The 22,096-nt window shown below is 42.2% G+C and overlaps 1 protein-coding gene across 1 annotated transcript in view; it reads right to left on the bottom strand.

Annotated features, from left to right (window-relative positions):
* Positions 1-19,689: 19,689 nt before the first annotated feature.
* The window catches only part of LOC124622770, a 48,224-nt gene continuing 45,817 nt past the window's right edge, over positions 19,690-22,096 (bottom strand). The window contains exon 3 of the mRNA XM_047148561.1: positions 19,690-19,791. Within this exon, the coding sequence (XP_047004517.1) occupies positions 19,690-19,791 (102 nt within the window). The remainder of the gene's footprint in view (positions 19,792-22,096) is intronic.

The following is a 22,096-nucleotide window of genomic DNA, read 5'->3' as shown; positions in this document are numbered from 1 at the left end:
TACGGTCGCAGGTTCGAATCCTGCCTCGGGCATGGATGTGTGTGATGTCCTTAGGTTAGTTAGGTTTAAGTAGTTCTAAGTTCTAGGGGACTGATGACCTCTGATGTTAAGTCCCATAGTGCTCAGAGCCATTTGTGAGTTTAGGGACCGATGACCTCTGCAGTTTGGTCCCTTAGGAATTCACACACAATGGAACATTCATTCTACGAAGGTGTGTCTGTGGCTTAAAAAATATCAATTGACCTTTCATCAGTAAATGTATCCTGATGCAATGCATATAACATCCGCTGCTGTATGTCTGAATATCGTCGTTACAAAACTTGTCGTTTGTGCCTGTATCATATTCATTTTCCATGACGTTGAATTTGTTTGTTAGGCTAATTTCGTATATATATTTATATACTCGTGGTTATAGCGATCTGGGCCCCAGTTACTGAAAAACAGGTCACAGGATACGACGGCTAGTACAGTATGTATTACCTAAATTGTTTATCAGGATTTCGAGAAGAGGTGGTGATGGTATGATGGCCACTGTTAAACATTAGATGTTCAGTTGCATCAGACTGACGCGACTTACTCGAACATCTAAAAACGTTCAGAAGGACTGAGGTTCAATCCCGTGTCCAACCATCCAGATTTAGGTTTACTGTGATTTGCCTAAATCGCACAAGGCAAATGCCAGGATGGTTCCCTTGAAAGGGCATGGCCGACTTCCTTTCCCATCCTTCCCTGATTGAATGAGTCCAATGACCCCGCTGTTTGGTCTCTACCACCAAATCAACCCAACCCAACTCAAACCCATCTAAAGAGGTTCAGTTGAGGCATAGGGAGATTTTTGTGATCTCACAGAACCCATCAAGAGTATTGGGATAACCTACATTCTGGCCCAACGTACCGTCATCCAAGATGGTGGCCATGACGTCATCAAAGATGGCGGTTTTTAGTGGGAAGGTTGAATTTTGGCTGGAAGATAGGACAATTGGGCTACCTCCACTAACATGACCCCCCCCCCCCTCCCCCAGAAATATGGTGCAAAGTTCAAATTCCAGCAGGATAATGCATCACACCACGGTTATCTCTAATAACCTAAGAAAATCGCCGGAAGATAGGTCACCTGGGCTACCTCCACTAACCTAAGTAATCCGACCGCCACACCCCCCTGGGAATTGGCGCCAAGTTTGAATTTGGGTGGTAAAGAAAGGTCACTTGGGGTTTCTTTACTAAGGTAAGGAAATGGTGCGAAAGAAGGGACACTTGGACTACCTCCACTAACTTAAGTCACCTGTCTGCTACCATTTCCTAGGGATTGGTGAGAAAAGGACTCAGCCTGCACTGGGCTGGTGGAGAGAGGAAGGAGTGTACTTTATTTATTTTGAAACAATTTATTTAGAAATAGAGTATATTTATCACACTGATACAAAACACATGGTCTGACAAGCTTGGGGTCACACCACACAGCCTACAGACATGCAAACCACTAAAAGACTCTGCAAACATGCTTGCTAATCGTCAACTGTCGAAATCATACACCAATCTTTATTTAAACGTTTTGAGCCACTACTGCCATCCAGCATGTGTGTCCGCCACAAGGTCCAGAGCCCAACTGACCTAGTACACAGTACCACCACCAGAGAGCGCTGTCATCCATTCTGTGACGTAATCCAAGATGGCGGCCATGACGTCAGATGATGATGCAAGTGCCATTATCCAAGATGGCTGCAAACAGTGTGTTCACCACGAGTTTGGGACCTTGTACACAGAGAGTGCTCTCGTTTGTTCCATGATGTAATCCAAGATGGTGGGGGAAATGACGGGAAACCGATTCTTCCTGTGCTGGACACGAGTTTTTATTTTGCAGGCAGTGTCTCCACCACGAGATCTAGAGTCCAGCTGACCTAGTACATGATACTGTCACCAGAGGGTGCTGTTATCCCTCCTGTGACATAATCCAAGATGGTGGTCTGTGGTGGGGGGGCCGGCCGGAGTGGCCGAGCGGTTCTAGGCGCTACAGTCTGGAACCACGCAACTGCTATGGTCGCAGGCTCGAATCCTGCCTCGAGCATGGATGTGTGTGATGTCCTTAGGTTAGTTAGGTTTAAGTAGTTCTAAGTTCTAGGGGACTGATGACCTTAGAAGTTAAGTCCCATAGGGCTCAGAGCCATTTGAACCATTTGAGGTGGGGGAAAATGGTGGGAAAAGGACTCTGCATGTGCTGGGCTGCTGAGGAGAGTGAGGAAGGAGTGAACTCTATTTATTTTGGAACATTTTATTTATGGATGGAGTATATTTATTACACTGACACAAAACACTGATATGCTTGGGGGCTGGCCAATGTGACTTCAGTCCAGAACCGTGCTGCTGTTACAATCGCAGGTTCGAATCCTGCCTTTGGCATGGATATGTGTGATGTCGTTAGGTTAGTTAGGTCTAGGGTACTGATGACCTCAGATGTTTTCATAGTGCTTAGAGCCAGTTGAACCATTTGGTGTGCTTGGTGTCACAATACACAATCTGCAAAAAAAAATGGCTCTGAGCACTATGGGACTTAACTTCTGAGGTCATCAGTCCCCTAGAACTTAGAACTACTTAAACCTTACTAACCTAAGGACATGACATACATCCATGCCCGAGGCAGGATTCGAACCTGCGACCGTAGCGGTCGCGTGGCTCCAGACTGTAGCGCCTAGAACCACTCAGCCACTCCGGCCAGCCACACAATCTGCAGACCTGTAAACTACGTCTAAATAATGCTCTCCAGACACGCAAACAACGCCTAATTTACTGAAATAATTTTAGCACAGACATGCAAATTGCTCTTAATAATGCAGTACACTGATGTGCAGGCACGAAATCATAAACTGTCCAAATAACACATAGCACAACCTACAAAATAATGAAACAGACACACAGTCAATGCACCTGAGCTCTGCCCCCCACACCCTGTCTACTGGAACACACAGGAAGTTAGCGGCTGTCAAACTACACATAGACGCCAGTTAGGGTCAAGCACACATGAGACGGCGGCATCCCTTTCATAGTTGACACCTGAGAAATTCCTCTTTAAATACGTGTTCACCTAAGCACCATTACTGACGCGACCGCGTGGACGCGCAGATGCTCCAGGGGCGCGCAAGCCATCACAGCCACGAGCAGCCATTAGACGCAGGTGAAAGTTATTTCTATTTTCGAATATACAGTCAGTGTTATGCTGACGTCACTGAACTCAAAGGCACACTCACTCCGGTCTCATATGCGAGACGCCTCTGGGCAGCATGTGTCTTTACCAATGGTGACAGAGTTGCACAGGGTGCATTGTTCCTAGCGCGACATGAGTGACCCATCTAACCCTGCTTAACTGCCCAGCATGACAGATGCATCACTGCGAAGTGTGCGCATGTAGCAACAAAGTGCATCTAACAAGGTTCTCAATCTTATACTGATGTCACACGACTATGTAAAAAATAAGAACCGAGTCGACCTCGTGGAAATTGTGTAGAGTCCCAGAAATATTTAACGCTCAATTTCTTGATATCTCAGCTTGTATGCACGAAAATTCTTGTCCTAATAGAACCTGTTTACGAAAATAGCGCAGAATAACGTCGAATGCAGTCTCGCTCGCGGACCTAACGTGCTACCCAGTCCATCGCGTGTTACCCTTCCTGCTTTCAACACACACAAACGTTCCCTCCGCTATGTAGAGGCTCCTATATCCCAGCACAAAGGATATGAATGAATCAAGCATTATGATTGGCTCTTGTCGATTTTACCAGCCGAATTAATGTTGCCGCCAGTATCGAAGCACCGTCCGCCTTTTTTCCATCTGCAGACGAGACTTTCAGCGCTTATTTTACACAGATTGTCAAATTGCACTGGCAATTAAATCTTATAAACTACCAAAATATCGTCAAATACGGAAAGAATCTTACTCATTTACACTGCTCTCCCACCGAGGACAGGAGCTTGAGTATTAGTGTGCAAAACCGATCTCCAGTGCAGCACTATATCACCGCATGCTGTGTCGATGTAGTAAACATACAATTCCTATCCTGCGCCAAACAAAATCATCCCATTTACAGCATTCGACAGTACCGTATATACTACTCACAGCACCAGATATTTTCCTGCAGCCGATGATCACAAGCCATCCACCCCCAAGGCGCGACCAGAGCACCCTCAGCGGACCAAAGTCGCTCTCAGCACAAACACGTTACTGTTCCTGCTCCGAACCTGCTTCCTTGCTTGCTCGCTTTCTACACACATCTCCAGACTCGGGGGTTACAGGAACGCATGTATTTTCGCATGGTTCGCCATAATATTATACCATTTTCGCGGTACTTCTCGATATCAAGCTCTAGGCAACATCCTACCGATCGCTTGCGCAACGTAATTCCCAAGATTTCTCTACAAACCCGAAACTTTTAGCTAGTCGTGGCGTGCTGTAAACCACTGAATAACTAGAAACTTGTCACGTCTGCGAAGACATTTACTCGGCAACTCGAAACAAGTAGAGGAAACTGATACTTCCACTCTCTAATACCGATGTCGGTGATGTAGTAGATTCCAAATCCCTATAATTTACAAGGTTCAAATGGCTCTGAGCACTATGCGACTTAACTTCTGAGGTCATCAGTCGCCTAGAACTTAGAACTAATTAAACCTAACTAACCTAAGGACATCACACACATCCATGCCCGAGGCAGGATTCGAACCTGCGACCGTAGCGGTCACGCGGTTCCAGACTGAAGCGCCTTTAACCGCACGGCCACACCGGCCGGCTATAATTTACAAGGTCAACTAAAGTATTTCTCATGTCTGGAGAACCAGCAAACGTATCTTCCACACGCTAGATGCACACCCCACAATCGATCTTACCTCTGCTAAATAAAGGCGCGAAATGTGCAGTCAGCCGAATATTTTCATTTTTGGAAAAGAACCTACGACCAGCTTACAAGTGATGACATTTTCTGCAGGACCTGACCATCATTTTGCAGGCCAATGCTTAAGCATGTACAGTGTAAGCTGTTACTGATTTGTTTGACTGATGGGGCTGCTAACTATAGCACCCACTGCACTGCCCTGACTTAAGCCCTCACGAGTTCAACTGGATTTCTAAACTGAAGGAAACACTTCACGACATTCGCTTCAGAACTGCTACAAATTCGTCGGGAAATAGACCGTGCCGCTCGAACTGTCAACACAACTGGCACTGCTAAGAGTATCCTACGACTTCCACATCGCTGGCAACGGATTATACACAATGCGGGTGACTACTTTGAAGGTCAGTAAAACTTTAAAACACGTAGCTATTTTGTACGACCTGTAAATAAACAGTTCCAACCCTCGTAGCACAATTGCTGTGCTGCCATTCTTCCCGCAGCTTAGCCCACGTACGCATACGAGTATATAAAGTATATTTCACACATGTACAGTGTGTGGCAGTTTCGACAGGCCACAACAGATATATCCAGAATGGATAAATATAACGAGGTGCACGTTTCGCTAAGTTTTATTGGATAATAATGAGTATTTCCTGTCGTTCGTAAGTAATTTTTATCGTTCATAGCCGTCAAATTACGACACCTACAATGCTTTTTTTTTTATAATCGATATATACACTTTGATCTGGGGCAACAGAAAGAAGCAAATAAAAAATTTCAACGACATAATCTGTATGGGGCTTTATCAAATATTATCAAAATAACAACTTCGCAGATCACGGTCCCGCGGCCAGAAGAAGAGGTTGCACTAATGTCTCTCCTGTTCTACCAAATATGAACAAACCCATAACTAAGGCATTGTTCGTGTTTTTATTATCGTGCCTGTCATACCAAATGCTCAAACTACACGTGTTGTAATTCATCGTATGGCTTCGGGGGTCGTCTGTGTGTCCTAATAGATCACTTGTTTTCATTTCCGCCACGGATGGAAATATGCAAGTATTAAGTCCGCTGACTGTGCAGACTATTTTGCGTTTCCTGAACCATCGTTCCAGAGCTCTCTATAATATATGTTCTTTTAAGAGGGTCTGTTATGACTTGTGCGGAATGTCATGTTGGTACCACACTGACTGCCTCATGTCCGGGAGGATGTATTCCAATAGTTGCGGCGGCAGCGTATATTAAGAACTCGAGATACCTGAATGTGCTTAGATTACCACCAATTCAAGAAGGGCCAATATGCGGCTCTTGAAAAACAACCACCAAGGGCGTTGTTTTAATTCACTTCTTTGAGCCAGCGTGGATTTTCAGCTGGTGATTACTTCATAATGCGAAGGTAGGCATCTCCATGGTTAGTAAACGATGCTTCTTCCTTAAAGAAAATTTTGTATACATATAACGGCCCACGTTGCACTTTTCGTAGATAACATTCGGAGAACTATAACCAACTTGGAGGTCATTGCCATAAATATGTAGATGCAGCGAAATTTGAATGGGATGAGAGGTGGTGGAATGTATCTCTCGCAGAACACTCGTTTTGTTGATCCCTTTCGTATTTCCGAACTGCCTCTTAGTGACATTTGCATTGTGTGTTACTGCTGATAGTTTCATTTCTTTCATTAGTTGCTCTTTATTTTCGTTGGCGTTTCTCATTCTTTACACTTTTTTCTATATGTGGTTTCTTTTTTATAATGTTTGCAAAGACAGATGCTGAGTGCTTCGCACGATCTGGATACTTTTCAGCTCACAACCCCGCCGCTCCTGTAATAGTTTGGTGACATTCGCCATAAACGATATTCACTTTTTCGTTTGTCATGTACATTGTGAATGTTTCAATAGATTTACGAGCAAGTTATCTGATTGCTGCGCCAACAGAGCCCACACTGATGGGCTTCAACCGTACTGATAAACATAAGAAATATACCTGAGTTGCACATGTGGTGTCACCGCCAGACACCACACTTGCTAGGTGGTAGCCTTTAAATCGGCCCGGTCCGTTAGTATACGTCGGACCCGCGTGTCGCCACTGTCAGTGATTGCAGACCGAGCGCCGCCACACGGCAGGTCTAGAGAGTCTTCCTAGCACTCGCCCCAGTTGTACAGCCGACTTTGCTAGCGATGGTTCACTGACAAATTACGCTCTCATTTGCCGAGACGATAGTTAGCATAGCCTTCAGCTACGTCATTTGCTACGACCTAGCAAGGCGCCATTATCATTTGCTATTAATCTTGTGATGCATGTACCGTCAGACCGATGTTCACCAATTATGGATTAAAGTTAAGTATTCCCGAAGCTACGTACTTATTTTACTAGACTTAACTCCTTTAACTGTTCCAGACCTCACGCCAGCCTGCGTGAGCTTAAACGCGTGCCTTTCGGCTACCCGTCACTGTGGATTGGCTGTCTTGCCAGTCCACAACAGCACACATTTGGTAAATAGGCTACACGTTTCTGGAACCTCTTGTCCTGACAGTGGTTTGCGGTGCTGTTTTCTGGATACTATTTGATCAAGTAATATCGTTGAAGTTCTACTTCTTTCAAATGTCACAGAGGAGTATAGTTCCATTAGAAGAAGACAAAGTCAGTGTCGTAATTCGGCGATTATGAACGATAAAAATTACTTGCGAAAGCCAGGAAATTCGCCATACTATCCGCTACAACTTGGTGAAAACAGCAACTCGAAATATTTATTCATTCTGGATGGCCTGTCTTAGCTGCCTCAACCTGTATATGCTTCAGACATAGTCAACATATTTCATACATGTTTGTATCTGTCGCAAATTTCGCTCTACGCTTTACTTTGAATCTCGAGGAACCTGGAAAGCAAGTAACCAAAACATCATGGACAATGCTTCAACTTTCTGGGGTGAAAATGAAACAAATATGTTTTACATTGACAGTAAGCTAAGCATTTCATCTCATTTCTTCACGGCCTCTTCCATTCCTGGTTTTTAAAATGGTTCAAATGACTCTGAGCACTATGGAACTTAACTTCTGAGGTCATCAGTCCCTTGCCTTAGAACTACTTAAACCGAACTAACCTAAGGACATCACACACATCAATGCCCGAGGCCGGATTCGAACCTGCGACCGTAGCAGCAGCGCGGTTCCGGACTGAAGCGCCTAGAATCGCTCTGTCATAACGGCCGGCCCTGATTTTTAAAAATTTTGTTTATCTCAAGGCTCTGTGTTTGAAACAAAAGTCGAGGAGTTTTGAAAGCAAGATTTATTTCGACTTAGAAATAATACTCCAGAAACGAATCAGCTCATTATGTTCGTGCAACATTTTTTGAATGTTCAGCACCACATTGTGCTTTACTTTTGCTACAGAACTACGTCTTTGATCTATCTCCAATCGTTTATCTCTCATGAAGTACATTTGTAAACATTTTACATTTTCACCGGCAGGCGGAGAAGAGAACCCTCCCGGTTCCGTATTTGACCCTCAACTTCGTTCGTTGTAGGCGGAGATCAGGTAACGTGCCTCAGAGCCACCAGCCCACGAGGAGCTGGCTCGTTCCCCCGTTCCTGTGTGAGCGACGTTTACTTTATCTTCACGTCCACCAGCCCACATTTCAATGACATGTTCGGCCATAGCTAAAGTAGATAGTATTTTTGATCAAGCATTTAATTTCCTCATGACAGTTTCGCTTTCATTCCTTTCTGTTAAATCTAACCAACAGACTTCCATTTCGACTGAGGTCCTTGATACATACTGACAACTGACTGTCGTTTCGAGAAAAGGAATGTCGCTTCCAATAGTCTGATCCCCCATTGCCTTGCAAAATGCGACTCCGGAGTCGATTTTAAATGTATATGCGTTATTCAGGTGTGTGGCATAATCTTTGGTCCCAAAATAGATTGACGACATTATTGACTCCCTGTAATTCTCATTTTCGCCAGCCGGCCGCTGTGGCCGAGCGGTTCTAGGCGCTTCAGTCCGGAACCGCGCTGCTGCTACGGTCGCAGGTTCGAACCCTGCCTCGGGATGGATGTGTGTGATGTCCTTAGGTTAGTTCGGTTTAAGTAGTTCTAAGTCTAGGGGATTGATGACCTCAGACGTTAAGTTCCATAGTGCTAAGAGCCATTTGAACCTTTTTTTTTGTTAATCCATTAAGCAATGCAAATAAGGGACAGATTGGACTTCATACAGTATTCCAGTTGATTACAGTAAAGGAATAAAAACAGATCGTTTTAGAACATTTTTGTGACACCATTCAATATCCAACCCAAACCAACACCTGGGTTAGTAAGGGTATCATATTCGCACGCTGTTTTTGATAAAAGTATTGAATCATCTATATACCAAATGTCGCTGAAACTGATCGAGGTGTTTGAGAGACGTGTATTGTCTCGCACTCTTCTCATTTCTCGTGATGACTCGGTGTTGTGTGATGTCCTTAGGTTAGTTAGGTTTAAGTAGTTCTAAGTTCTAGGGGACTGATGACCGTAGATGTTAAGTCCCATAGTGCTCAGAGGCATTTGAACCATTTTTTTTCTTCGCATTTTTTTATTATTTTTATTCTTGAGGTGTTCTTGATGTTTTTTATTTTCTATGCCAAAGTCACCCTGATACTTGCTGGAGGATGGGACGATGATATTTAGTTTTATTTTTCCTCAAATTCATCAGTCTGTCTCCTGTAGACATAATGGTTTTCTTTCCCGTCTTGAACGTTTAGCTTGAAAGCATGAGAGAGTGCTTCGAATGTTTCGTAGAAGCCAAAGAAGTCCTTTTACTGACTCTCCGAAATAGTAGCACAAAACCTTAATATCTGGCTTTTCTGTGTCTTTCGGTGCCGCAAGAAAGTCTCCCTGAATGAGCCGTAGCGAACCACTAGCCAATCCTCCTCAGTCGGCCTGTCTGCTAAAACAGCGAGTGACTTTTCTGGCCGTCCTCATTGCATGCTAGACCGTTCGTCACATCCGCCTCAAAAATATTCGGTCTCGGCTCTGAACGAGGGACAGAGGTTGACTTTGCAGGACTCGTGTTCCAGCCCTTTTTTTGTTTTTTTTCGGCTTTTTTTTACTACTGCGGTTCTTGTTTAGCATTATCATATGTATAAAAAGTGAGTGTTTCCCAATCGACTTTGTTATTCTGATTAAAAACCCAATGATTGTCCTCATACACTTTACAATGAAAAATGGAAAACCCACTCCCATGAATTGTGTTGTTGGACAAAAAGAAAATAATTTTTATTCAATACTGTAACTAATTTGTTAAAGATAATGTAGGTTAGGGAAACTTTCTGAATAATTGGTGGAATAACAAAAGAAAATGAAACAGAAGGAAAAAAACGTGACGGAGGAGGAATCGAACCCGAGTCCTTTGGCGTAAGAGTCCGCGCCCTAAACACCTTTGTTTTTTACCGACTTCTTTTTTCTTAAAAGAAAAGAAAGAAAATTACCTCTTCCACTTCAGGCGTGGGCCCCGATCACCCATACTACCTCCAAAAACCTATCTAGCCTAAAAACAAAAACAAAGGTAGTGCCACCGCCACTTTCATCCTAAAGCTAACTAGGACGGCCGTTCGCCACCACTTCAGGTTCCGCCCACGAACAAAAATTAAATATGCCCCTGAACATTTTATAAAAAAATAAAAGGAGAAAGGAAAGGGTATAATACTTTATTATATTTTATTTATTGCTTATTTTGTTCTTGTGTATTTATTATATATATATATTTATTTATTTTTATTTTATTTTATTTATTTTTTTATATTTTTTATATGTAGATACCAATGTGCGAACAGTCATAGTTAATCGAGCCTGGAAAACTAAAACAGAATGAAGGCACCATCGAAGATAGTAAACATAAATAACTGGAAAAGAAAGCTACCACTTCGTAGTTAGGCTTCCCAGCTGTAAGGGGTCCGTAGGCCCTTACTATAAGTTTTGCGACAGCACAGGTCGACAGGACAAACAATCGATAGTGTGTGTCGGATTTCGAGAGCGAGAGCGAGTGTTGAGACAGTAGAGTGGGACCCAGGCTGCGGGCCGGGCCGTGGGGCGGCCGGTGGCCGCAATGCAAGGCCGTACCGACAAAGGGGGTGGCCATCGCCGCGGTTTAACCCCTTTTGTGTTAGAAATATACGGGAAGGTGAACAAGTACAATTACTAGTGTGATTCTGTGATATTTCAGTGCCGATATTTGTATTTTCGCGTCTACCGCGCTGGCATTATTTGGATTGCAGTGTTGGATTGCAGTGTTGAATTACAATGATTGAAATTGCGTGTGACGATAATGAATAACTAAAGGGCCTGTGCTGAGATTAGCCGTTATTAATTCTGTACGACGAAGGCAGTGGCTGTCTCTTTACTTTGTGTTTTTGGTGATGAATATAGGTCATTGATTAATGAAGCTGTGTTGTCGTTCTTCTTGGCACCAGACATTTCTTTATTACAGTATTTGAGAAGGACAAAGATGGAATGTAACAACTCCGTAGCAGTCCAATCCGATTGCCAGCCCCATTAGGTACACGGTCACATTAATTATTATCTATTTGGGCTGCTATCAGATCCCGATCGAGCGGGATAAGTCAGTAGATTAAACCGGAGTGTTACACCCTTGGCTTACCGTGAAAGGACAAGTGCAATTTTCGGACGAATCATAAAGAACAATAGGTAATTTTATCTTGCTTAACGCAAGGAAAATATTTTTTCAATGTTGAATCGGGACAAAGCATAAACTTTATAATCGCGACAAGAAACAGTGCATTGTGAACAATACGAAGTAATAGCACCTTACGATTGTGACTAAACTTTTTTTTCCTGCCATATTAGATGAGAATAACAGTGTCGATAAACTGTGTCGTAATGTGCAAACGCGTAAATCCGCACGAAAAACTGTGAAAAGTGAACATTAAAGAAAGACACGTGTGAACATTACTATAGCAAAACGAGCCAAGAATTCGTCACGAAAGATTTAAAGAAGTGGTTAATAGTAATATTGTGACTGAAATTGTTTTTTTGAATAGTGAAATTCAGACAGCTTCTTGTGAACCCATAAACTGTTATGTGGACGACAATTCGTGTGGCGACGCAATTGTTGAGTGACGTCACACAGACCCATGTAGCAGTTGTGCCAAAGAGTTTCGATCTGCGAGGTGATTTCACACGCCCGCCACAGCAAGCCGCGCGACTTCGAGACACCGAGCGCCGTCCCGACATCTAGCAGCCGAACTACAAACTATGCCCGCCTGCAGCGCCACGGAGCAGCCGGCTGAGAACTACGACGTCCCACCACAGCGAGACCTCACGCGGTTCCGGCGGCAGTACAGCGCCACGCCCACTTCAAACGTCAAAACATCGCGACTCGTGGTAACGTTGGTTGGTGAGTGGAGACGACTGGTTGACATAACATTAAATTGCAATGTGCAGTTTTTGCGGTAAATAAACGTTTGTAAACTGAATTGCGTGTTAGGAAAAGTGCCCAATTGCAGTAATTTCCGAAAAGTTTGCGAAAGATACTCTGAAATTGAGCATACTTATTTATGCATACTGCGCTGTCTAAATGATAATTATACAGATATGCTTATTGTTTTTGGGGGATTTTATATGTATAGATTTTATGAATAGTATGATTTATCTTATTTAAAACATTTTACATAACCTGTGTATATGGAAATTGATATTTGAAGTGATTAGGTTTTGAGAGTTGTTATGTTCGATGCTCCTGCATATTGTATCAATTTAGGGATTAATTGAAAAATACTTCAGGTACTGTTTGATTAGTTTCATGGTAATTAGGAGTGTTTTTTGCGTTACTAGAGGTTATTCTATATTACTTACCTATGCATTAAAAATAAACAAACATGTCTACTGAAGATAAGCAGGTTTGTGAGGCAGTAGTTGAAAGGAAAGGGATAGGACAGGAAGACAGAGATGATTCGGGAATCAGTGGCTATGGAGTTTCATTAGATAGCCCATTACCACATTCAACTAGTTATCCCAAAACAACGGAACAAACGATGAGAAATAAGTCAGTTTCAGAGGATGCAGATAAGTGGTCGATGTTGGTAGACTTGATAAAGGAGAAAGGTGTAGGGAGCTAGCAACTCTTTTGCTGGTATACCAAGTGGCGACTGGTACACTCCCAGCTGGGTGAGACTTTACTTCTAATTTCAAGTTTCACTCCTCTACCATCTTTCTCTATCCTTAGGTTAAGAAAGTTAGTGTGTAGTAGTTAGAATAGGTAGTGGTTGTACAAATGATAGTTAGGAATCTTGTAGCAAATTTATAGTTCACTCATATATTGGAGAAGTAGTTAAGGTGTAGGGAGCTAGCAACTCTTTTGCTGGTATACCAAGTGGCGACTGGTACGCTCCCAGCTGGGTGAGACTTTACTTCTAATTTCAAGTGTCACTCCTCTACCATCTTTCTCTATCCTTAGGTTAAGAAAATTAGTGTAGTAGTCAGAATAGATAGTGGTCATCCAAGTAATTCAGTCAGGAACCATGTAGTAAATTTGTAGTAGTTGCTGTTGATGTAGAGTGTGAGATGTCACAGAATCAATAACTTAAAAAAAAGCTCAGTTTACTGTGAGTAAATAACCAAAATTAATAATGCCAGAAGGAATAAAATGAGAACCATATCAGAAAGCGAACGTTTACATAATGTCGTGGTAAGCTAATTGGTTAAACAAGAATTTGGGTAATCTTATAGAGTTGTTTTATGAGGCACGAGAAGGTCAAACTGTTGTAAGAAAATTGAAGTAATGTATCAGCTTGTAAGTAGATGAACATATAAAGAAACAAATACACAAGGAGATAGTTGTTCGGATAAATGATGTGAAATATGATGAATGGAGAGGCTAAGGAGCCTGAAGTAGTATTTTTATGTGGTTATTGCAGCGAATATGGAGAGTTGATGTAGGTTGAAGATATATATGCAGTTTAAGTTGCTGTTAAGTTGAGGGAGTTATGTGTAATGATGTATATTGAGTATGAGAGGTTTGAAGTGTTGAAGTATATGGAGGATTGATATAGGTTGAAGATATATATGTATTTGCAGTTGAAGTTGGTGTTAAGTTATGTGTAATGAAGAGTATGGAGTATGAGATGTTTGAAATATTGAAGTATGTCATATAGCACATGAACAACATCTGTTTGCAAGTTATTTGTAGGTATACATGTTTATCTGAAGTATGCTGATAAGACAAAGTGTAACCATGGGTTTCTGGACATAAGTTCATTAGATCTTTTTTGTTGCGTATCCTGTCATCGATCAGTTCCTAGAGTTTCTACGCAGTGGAAAAAATCACCCTATGTGTCCAGGTACTTATGTCTGTCTTACGCAGTGCGTAATGGACAATGTTTTGGCGGTGAGGGAAAATTACCTGTTTATCTCACGATACCAGACAATCGCAGTTAAATATTGCGAGTAGATTACAGTAGTGGTGAAATCAGAAGCAAACTGGCCAGTGGCGTCTAGGATTCGCCCACTGGGGGTTCCGTACAAACTTAGTTATGTGTACAGCACGTTTATGCATTCCAAGAATCGAGAATGTCGACACTAATACTAGCAAGATATCGGTCCCAGAGATTCCACGATTTTCGAGAATGTTTTAATTTCAATAACATAAATGTGACATAAAGTCAAGCAGGAGGGACGTGACCAATATTATGATAATTAGTAATTTTTATCCAATCTGACTGCGTCGCAGTGATGGAAGTCGAACATCAGGCAAGGAACGACTTCATCGCTCATATTACGCGTTTCTCCATTTACACATTATCAGATATCCAGGCGTTTCAAGTTGTATGTGAAACGAGTATTCCCAGACCCTGGATACCTGATAATGGATAAATTTTGAAACGCGTCATATGAGCAATGAAGTGGTTCCTTGCCTGATGTTTCACTTTTGCAGTTGCGACCAAGTCTGCCTGAATGCAGAAAAAGTGACTGTTTTAATTTTAAATTTGATGTCGGATAACAAATTGTTAAGGATATATTTGTTTCGTGTAGTAAGATTACAAATTAACAATTCTGCAACTTCTTGCTTTACTTGTACTGTGAAACCACGCTTCTTGCAAAATTTCATTATTCCATGTCAACGGGATGCACCCCGTCACTTCTGATGAGTGAGTTTTTGGGTATCAACATATGTGACGTAAATGGCCGCATCTTCTTACTGAATTGACTTAGCAGCTTAACCCTTTGAGACTCTCTGGCTGCAGTTGTGTACATTAACTTTTACTGTGTCTTAGCTTCAAGAGATTTATTTTTTCTCAATAGAAACTGAAGGTGCACTTTTGTGAATGTTCAAGCTTTGCATCATGTTCAACTGCTGCCAACTGTTGGGCATCACTATGAAAATATCTACAAGTCAATGTAGCGGTAAGTAGCAGCTCGTGACCACTAGATCACACAGATGTGGTTGCTTGGCTATATTCCATTGTATAATTGAATACTGTTGTTGTTATTTTGAATGGTAATTATTGAATGATCATTTTACTATTTATTACAGTAAAAAATATTTCATAATTTGTTATTTTAGTCCACAAAATGAAGCCAAGTGTACAAAGTATGTTTCGAAGAGAGAACATATTTCTATAAATTTTGCATCCAAAATCATTGAAATAAAACGCATGAACACTACCACGTAAATAAAAAAATTTTCTTCCTCCAGAAGAAATTCAGGTCTGTGAGGGTTAAAATTTTTTCACTGTCACTGGTCTATAGGTCTTAACGTGTGACGTAAATTTGAACTTAGTATGTCTAACCATTCCTAACAAAACGTTTGTTAACAGACAGATAGACGGACAAGAAATCGGTGCTATAAGGGCTACATTTTTACGGACAAAGGCACGGAATTCCAAACACAAAGATATCTGCAGCCTCAATCGTATGAATACAGTAACTCATCAGTTGCCAAGATTGCGCAGTTAATGTATGTCTTCGATCACGACAGGAAAAATAGTGCGACAGCTACTGTCTGTGAAAGCAGGATTATGGCCCACTTCCGTGTCGACCCCGTGTAAGCTGTACGGTTTGGACATTTCTGGCTTTGAACGCAAGTTTGGCGCTGGCAGGCGCCGCCAGCAGGTGGTCGGTCGTGCTCGCGACGCGCCTTGCCGGGCCAGGCTGTTACGAGACCCTCAGCCTCGTGATGACTGGGTGTTGTGTCATGTCCTAAGGTTAGTTAGGTTTAAGTAGTTCTAAGTTCTAAGGGACTGATGGCCATAGATGTTTAGTCCCATACTGCTCAGCGGAATTTGAACAATTTTGTTGCGAGACCAGACCGCCTGCCTCTGTTACAGGAGGTTGGACTCAACCAATGGCGAGCGTGGGCCACGGCGCAGGTACAGAAGCCGGGCCGCACGCGTGGGGGCGACGTCGCCCACGCCGCCCACACAGTCTGAACGCCATCTCAGTGCCAGGGCCGTCCGTCGCTGCTGCGGCCGTCCTGTTGCGAACCTGGGGAGTTAAAAGCCGACTGTCTTCATTCATATGTATATTTACAAAAATTATTGTATGTACATACGTATGATCCACATTTTTAGTTAATTAGTACGTACCTCACTGTAATTTTCCTAATAAACCATTCCCTTTCACCACATCGAATGGATTTTGGTTTAGAACCAATTAATGAGACACGTTATCTTCTGAGCGGCTAGTAGAAACCCTTGGGTAACAGAAGAAATGTGGAATTTAAATGATGAAAGGAGAAAATATAAAAATGCAGTAAATGAAGCAGGCAAAAAGGAATACAAACGTTTCAAAAATGAGATCGACAGGAAGTGTAAAATGGCTAAGCAGGGATGGCTAGAGGACAAATGTAAGGATGTAGAGGCTTATCTCACTAGGGGTAAGATAGATACTGCCTACAGGAAAATTAAAGAGACCTTTGGAGAAAAGATAACCACTTGTATAAATATCAAGAGCTCAGATAGAAACCCAGTTCTATGCAAAGAAGGGAAAGCAGAAAGGTGGAAGGAGTATACAGAGAGTCTATACAAGGGCGATGTACTTGAGGACAATATTATGGAAATGGAAGAGGATGTAGATGAAGATAAAATGGGAGATATGATACTGCGTGAAGAGTTTGACAGAGCACTGAAAGACCTGAGTCGAAACAATGCCCCCGGAGTAGACAACATTCCATTAGAACTACCGAAGTCCTGACAAAACTCTACCATCTGGTGAGCAAGATGTATGAGACAGGCGAAATACCCTCAGGCTTCAAGAAGAATATAATAATTCCAATCCCAAAGAAAGCAGGTGTTGACAGATATGCCCGTCAGAATGTTTGAATCTGAGAGAGTTCGAGTATTTAGGCACCACTGTCGCGCAGACCTCTGCACTGGTCATTTTAACATAAACCACGCTCGCCGTTATAGAAAAATGTATTCCGACGACAGTCGCCGGATCTAAACGTAGATCGTCGCGTATGAACTGTTCTATTTAATAGGCTCGAGGACGCGCGTGATCTGGTTGGAAAGTAATTTTGATCGTATCGTGGCGCCATGTGTGTGCCATCGTCGCACTGAACTTGGAACAAATACAACACGCGCCGCGAGAAGATAAACACAAGCAAGATCTTCAAATGGCTCTGAGCACTATGAAACTTAACATCTGAGGTCATCAGCCCCTAGAACTTGGAACTACTTAAACCTAACTAACCTACGGACATCACACACATCCATGCCCGAGGTGCTGTTTCTGTGTAGCAGTAGCACGGTTCCACAGTGAAGCGACTAGAACCTCTCCGCCAACGCAGCCGGCGTTTGATCAGATCTTGCATTTCCACTGCGTTTTTGTTTTGCTGAATTACATTCAGATGCTAGGGCTTAACTTACCTCTGATCCGTAAGAACCCTTGCACATAGGATAGATACATAGATCTGAATTAGTTGTCATCCTCCATGCTCAGAAGATTGTTGTTGTTGTGATCTTCAGTCCAGAGACTGGTTTGATGCAGCTCTCCATGCTACTCTATCCTGTGCAAGCTTCTTCATCTCCCAGTACCTACTGCAACCTACATCCTTCTGAATATTTTTAGTGTCTTCATCTCTTGGTCTCCCTCTCCAATTTTTACCCTCCACGCTTCCTTCCAATACTAAATTGGTGATCCCTTGATGCCTCAGAACATGTCCTACTAACCGATCCCTTCTTCTAGTCAAGTTGTGCCACAAATTTCTCTTCTCTCCAATCCTATTCAATAGCTCCTCATTAGTTATATGATCTACCCATCTAATCTTCAGCATTCTTCTGTAGCACCACATTTCGAAGCTTCTATTCTCTTCTTTTCCACACTATTTATCGTCCCTGTTTCACTTCCATACATGGCTACACTCCATACAAATACTTTCAGAAACGACTTCCTGACACTTAAATCTATACACGATGTTAACAAATTTCTCTTCTTCAGAAACGCTTTCCTTGCCATTGCCAGTCTACATTTTATATCCTCTCTACTTCGACCATCAGTTATTTTGCTCCCCAAATAGCAAAACTCCTTTATTACTTTAAGTGTCTCATTTCCTAATCTAATTCCCTGAGCATCACCCGACTTAATTCGACTACATTCCATTATCCTCGTTTGGCTTTTGTTGATGTTCATCTTATATCCTTCTTTCAAGACACTGTCCATTCCATTCAACTGCTCTTCCAAGTCCTTTGCTGTCTCTGACAGAATTACAATGCCATCGGCGAACCTCAAAGTTTTTATTTCTTCTCCATGGATTTTAATGCCTACTCCGCTTCTAGCTTCTAAGATAAGTCGTAGGGCCAGCATTGCCTCACGTGTTCCAATATTTCTACGGAATCCAAACTGATCTTCCCCGAGGTCGGTTTCTACCACTTTTTTCATTCGTCTGTAAAGAATTCGTGTTAGTATTTTGCAACCGTGACTTATTAAACTGAATGTTCAGTAATTTTCACATCTGTCAACACCTGCTTTCTTTGGGATTGGAATTATTATATTCTTCTTGAAGCCTGAGGGTATTTCGCCTGTCTCATACATCTTGCTCACCAGATGGTAGAGTTTTGTCAGGACTTCGGTAGTTCTAATGGAATGTTGTCTACTCCGGGGGCCTTGTTTCGACTCAGGTCTTTCAGTGCTCTGTCAAACTCTTCACGCAGTATCATATCTCCCATTTTATCTTCATCTACATCCTCTTCCATTTCCATAATATTGTCCTCAAGTACATCGCCCTTGTATAGACTCTCTATATACTCCTTCCACCTTTCTGCTTTCCCTTCTTTGCATAGAACTGGGTTTCTATCTGAGCTCTTGATATTTATACAAGTGGTTATCTTTTCTCCAAAGGTCTCTTTAATTTTCCTGTAGGCAGTATCTATCTTACCCCTAGTGAGATAAGCCTCTACATCCTTACATTTGTCCTCTAGCCATCCCTGCTTAGCCATTTTACACTTCCTGTCGATCTCATTTTTGAAACGTTTGTATTCCTTTTTGCCTGCTTCATTTACTGCATTTTTATATTTTCTCCTTTCATCATTTAAATTCCACATTTCTTCTGTTACCCAAGGGTTTCTACTAGCCGCTCAGAAGATAACGTGTCTCATTAATTGGTTCTAAACCAAAATCCATTCGATGTGGTGAAAGGGAATGGTTTATTAGGAAAATTACAGTGAGGTACGTACTAATTAACTAAAAATGTGGATCATACGTATGTACATACAATAATTTTTGTAAATATACATATGAATGAAGACAGTCGGCTTTTAACTCCCCAGGTTCGCAACAGGACGGCCGCAGCAGCGACGGACGGCCCTGGCACTGAGATGGCGTTCAGACTGTGTGGGCGGCGTGGGCGACGTCGCCCCCACGCGTGCGGCCCGGCTTCTGTACCTGCGCCGTGGCCCACGCTCGCCATTGGTTGAGTCCAACCTCCTGTAACAGAGGCAGGCGGTCTGGTCTCGCAACAAAATTGTTCAAATTCCGCTGAGCAGTATGGGACTAAACATCTATGGCCATCAGTCCCTTAGAACTTAGAACTACTTAAACCTAACTAACCTTAGGACATGACACAACACCCAGTCATCACGAGGCTGAGGGTCTCGTAACAGCCTGGCCCGGCAAGGCGCGTCGCGAGCACGACCGACCACCTGCTGGCGGCGCCTGCCAGCGCCAAACTTGCGTTCAAAGCCAGAAATGTCCAAACCGTACAGCTTACACGGGGTCGACACGGAAGTGGGCCATAATCCTGCTTTCACAGACAGTAGCTGTCGCACTATTTTTCCTGTCGTGATCGAAGACATACATTAACTGCGCAATCTTGGCAACTGATGAGTTACTGTATTCATACGATTGAGGCTGCAGATATCTTTGTGTTTGGAATTCCGTGCCTTTGTCCGTAAAAATGTAGCCCTTATAGCACCGATTTCTTGTCCGTCTATCTGTCTGTTAACAAACGTTTTGTTAGGAATGGTTAGACATACTAAGTTCAAATTTACGTCACACGTTAAGACCTATAGACCAGTGACAGTGAAAAAATTTTAACCCTCACAGACCTGAATTTCTTCTGGAGGAAGAAAATTTTTTTATTTACGTGGTAGTGTTCATGCGTTTTATTTCAATGATTTTGGATGCAAAATTTATAGAAATATGTTCTCTCTTCGAAACATACTTTGTACACTTGGCTTCATTTTGTGGACTAAAATAACAAATTATGAAATATTTTTTACTGTAATAAATAGTAAAATGATCATTCAATAATTACCATTCAAAATAACAACAACAGTATTCAATTATACAATGGAATATAGCCAAGCAACCACATCTGTGTGATCTAGTGGTCACGAGCTGCTACTTACCGCTACATTGACTTGTAGATATTTTCATAGTGATGCCCAACAGTTGGCAGCAGTTGAACATGATGCAAAGCTTGAACATTCACAAAAGTGCACCTTCAGTTTCTATTGAGAAAAAATAAATCTCTTGAAGCTAAGACACAGTAAAAGTTAATGTACACAACTGCAGCCAGAGAGTCTCAAAGGGTTAAGCTGCTAAGTCAATTCAGTAAGAAGATGCGGCCATTTACGTCACATATGTTGATACCCAAAAACTCACTCATCAGAAGTGACGGGGTGCATCCCGTTGACATGGAATAATGAAATTTTGCAAGAAGCGTGGTTTCACAGTACAAGTAAAGCAAGAAGTTGCAGAATTGTTAATTTGTAATCTTACTACACGAAACAAATATATCCTTAACAATTTGTTATCCGACATCAAATTTAAAATTAAAACAGTCACTTTTTCTGCATTCAGGCAGACTTGGTCGCAACTGCAAAAGTGAAACATCAGGCAAGGAACCACTTCATTGCTCATATGACGCGTTTCAAAATTTATCCATTATCAGGTATCCAGGGTCTGGGAATACTCGTTTCACATACAACTTGAAACGCCTGGATATCTGATAATGTGTAAATGGAGAAACGCGTAATATGAGCGATGAAGTCGTTCCTTGCCTGATGTTCGACTTCCATCACTGCGACGCAGTCAGATTGGATAAAAATTACTAATTATCATAATATTGGTCACGTCCCTCCTGCTTGACTTTATGTCACATTTATGTTATTGAAATTAAAACATTCTCGAAAATCGTGGAATCTCTGGGACCGATATCTTGCTAGTATTAGTGTCGACATTCTCGATTCTTGGAATGCATAAACGTGCTGTACACATAACTAAGTTTGTACGGAACCCCCAGTGGGCGAATCCTAGACGCCACTGGCTAGTTTGCTTCTGATTTCACCACTACTGTAATCTACTCGCAATATTTAACTGCGATTGTCTGGTATCGTGAGATAAACAGGTAATTTTCCCTCACCGCCAAAACATTGTCCATTACGCACTGCGTAAGACAGACATAAGTACCTGGACACATAGGGTGATTTTTTCCACTGCGTAGAAACTCTAGGAACTGATCGATGACAGGATACGCAACAAAAAAGATCTAATGAACTTATGTCCAGAAACCCATGGTTTCCATGTTAGAGACCATTTATTCGGTCATATTTTGTTACAGACACTGCGGTCTAATACGCGTTGTACCGTGCAGCCACAGTTAGAATATGTATGGTTTCCTCCTATAGCGTGATGATGTTCCTCCTACGTGATTCCCTAGCGCCCTGTCCTGCCATAGTTAATTGCTAATATTGTGTCCAATTCACTTCTCTTGCTGACTCACCTCGTA

Source organism: Schistocerca americana, chromosome 7 (genome assembly GCF_021461395.2).
Source record: "Schistocerca americana isolate TAMUIC-IGC-003095 chromosome 7, iqSchAmer2.1, whole genome shotgun sequence".
NCBI lineage: Eukaryota > Metazoa > Arthropoda > Insecta > Orthoptera > Acrididae > Schistocerca > Schistocerca americana.
Note: the sequence above shows the minus strand (reverse complement) of the source record. Positions and strands in the feature narration are given on the sequence as shown.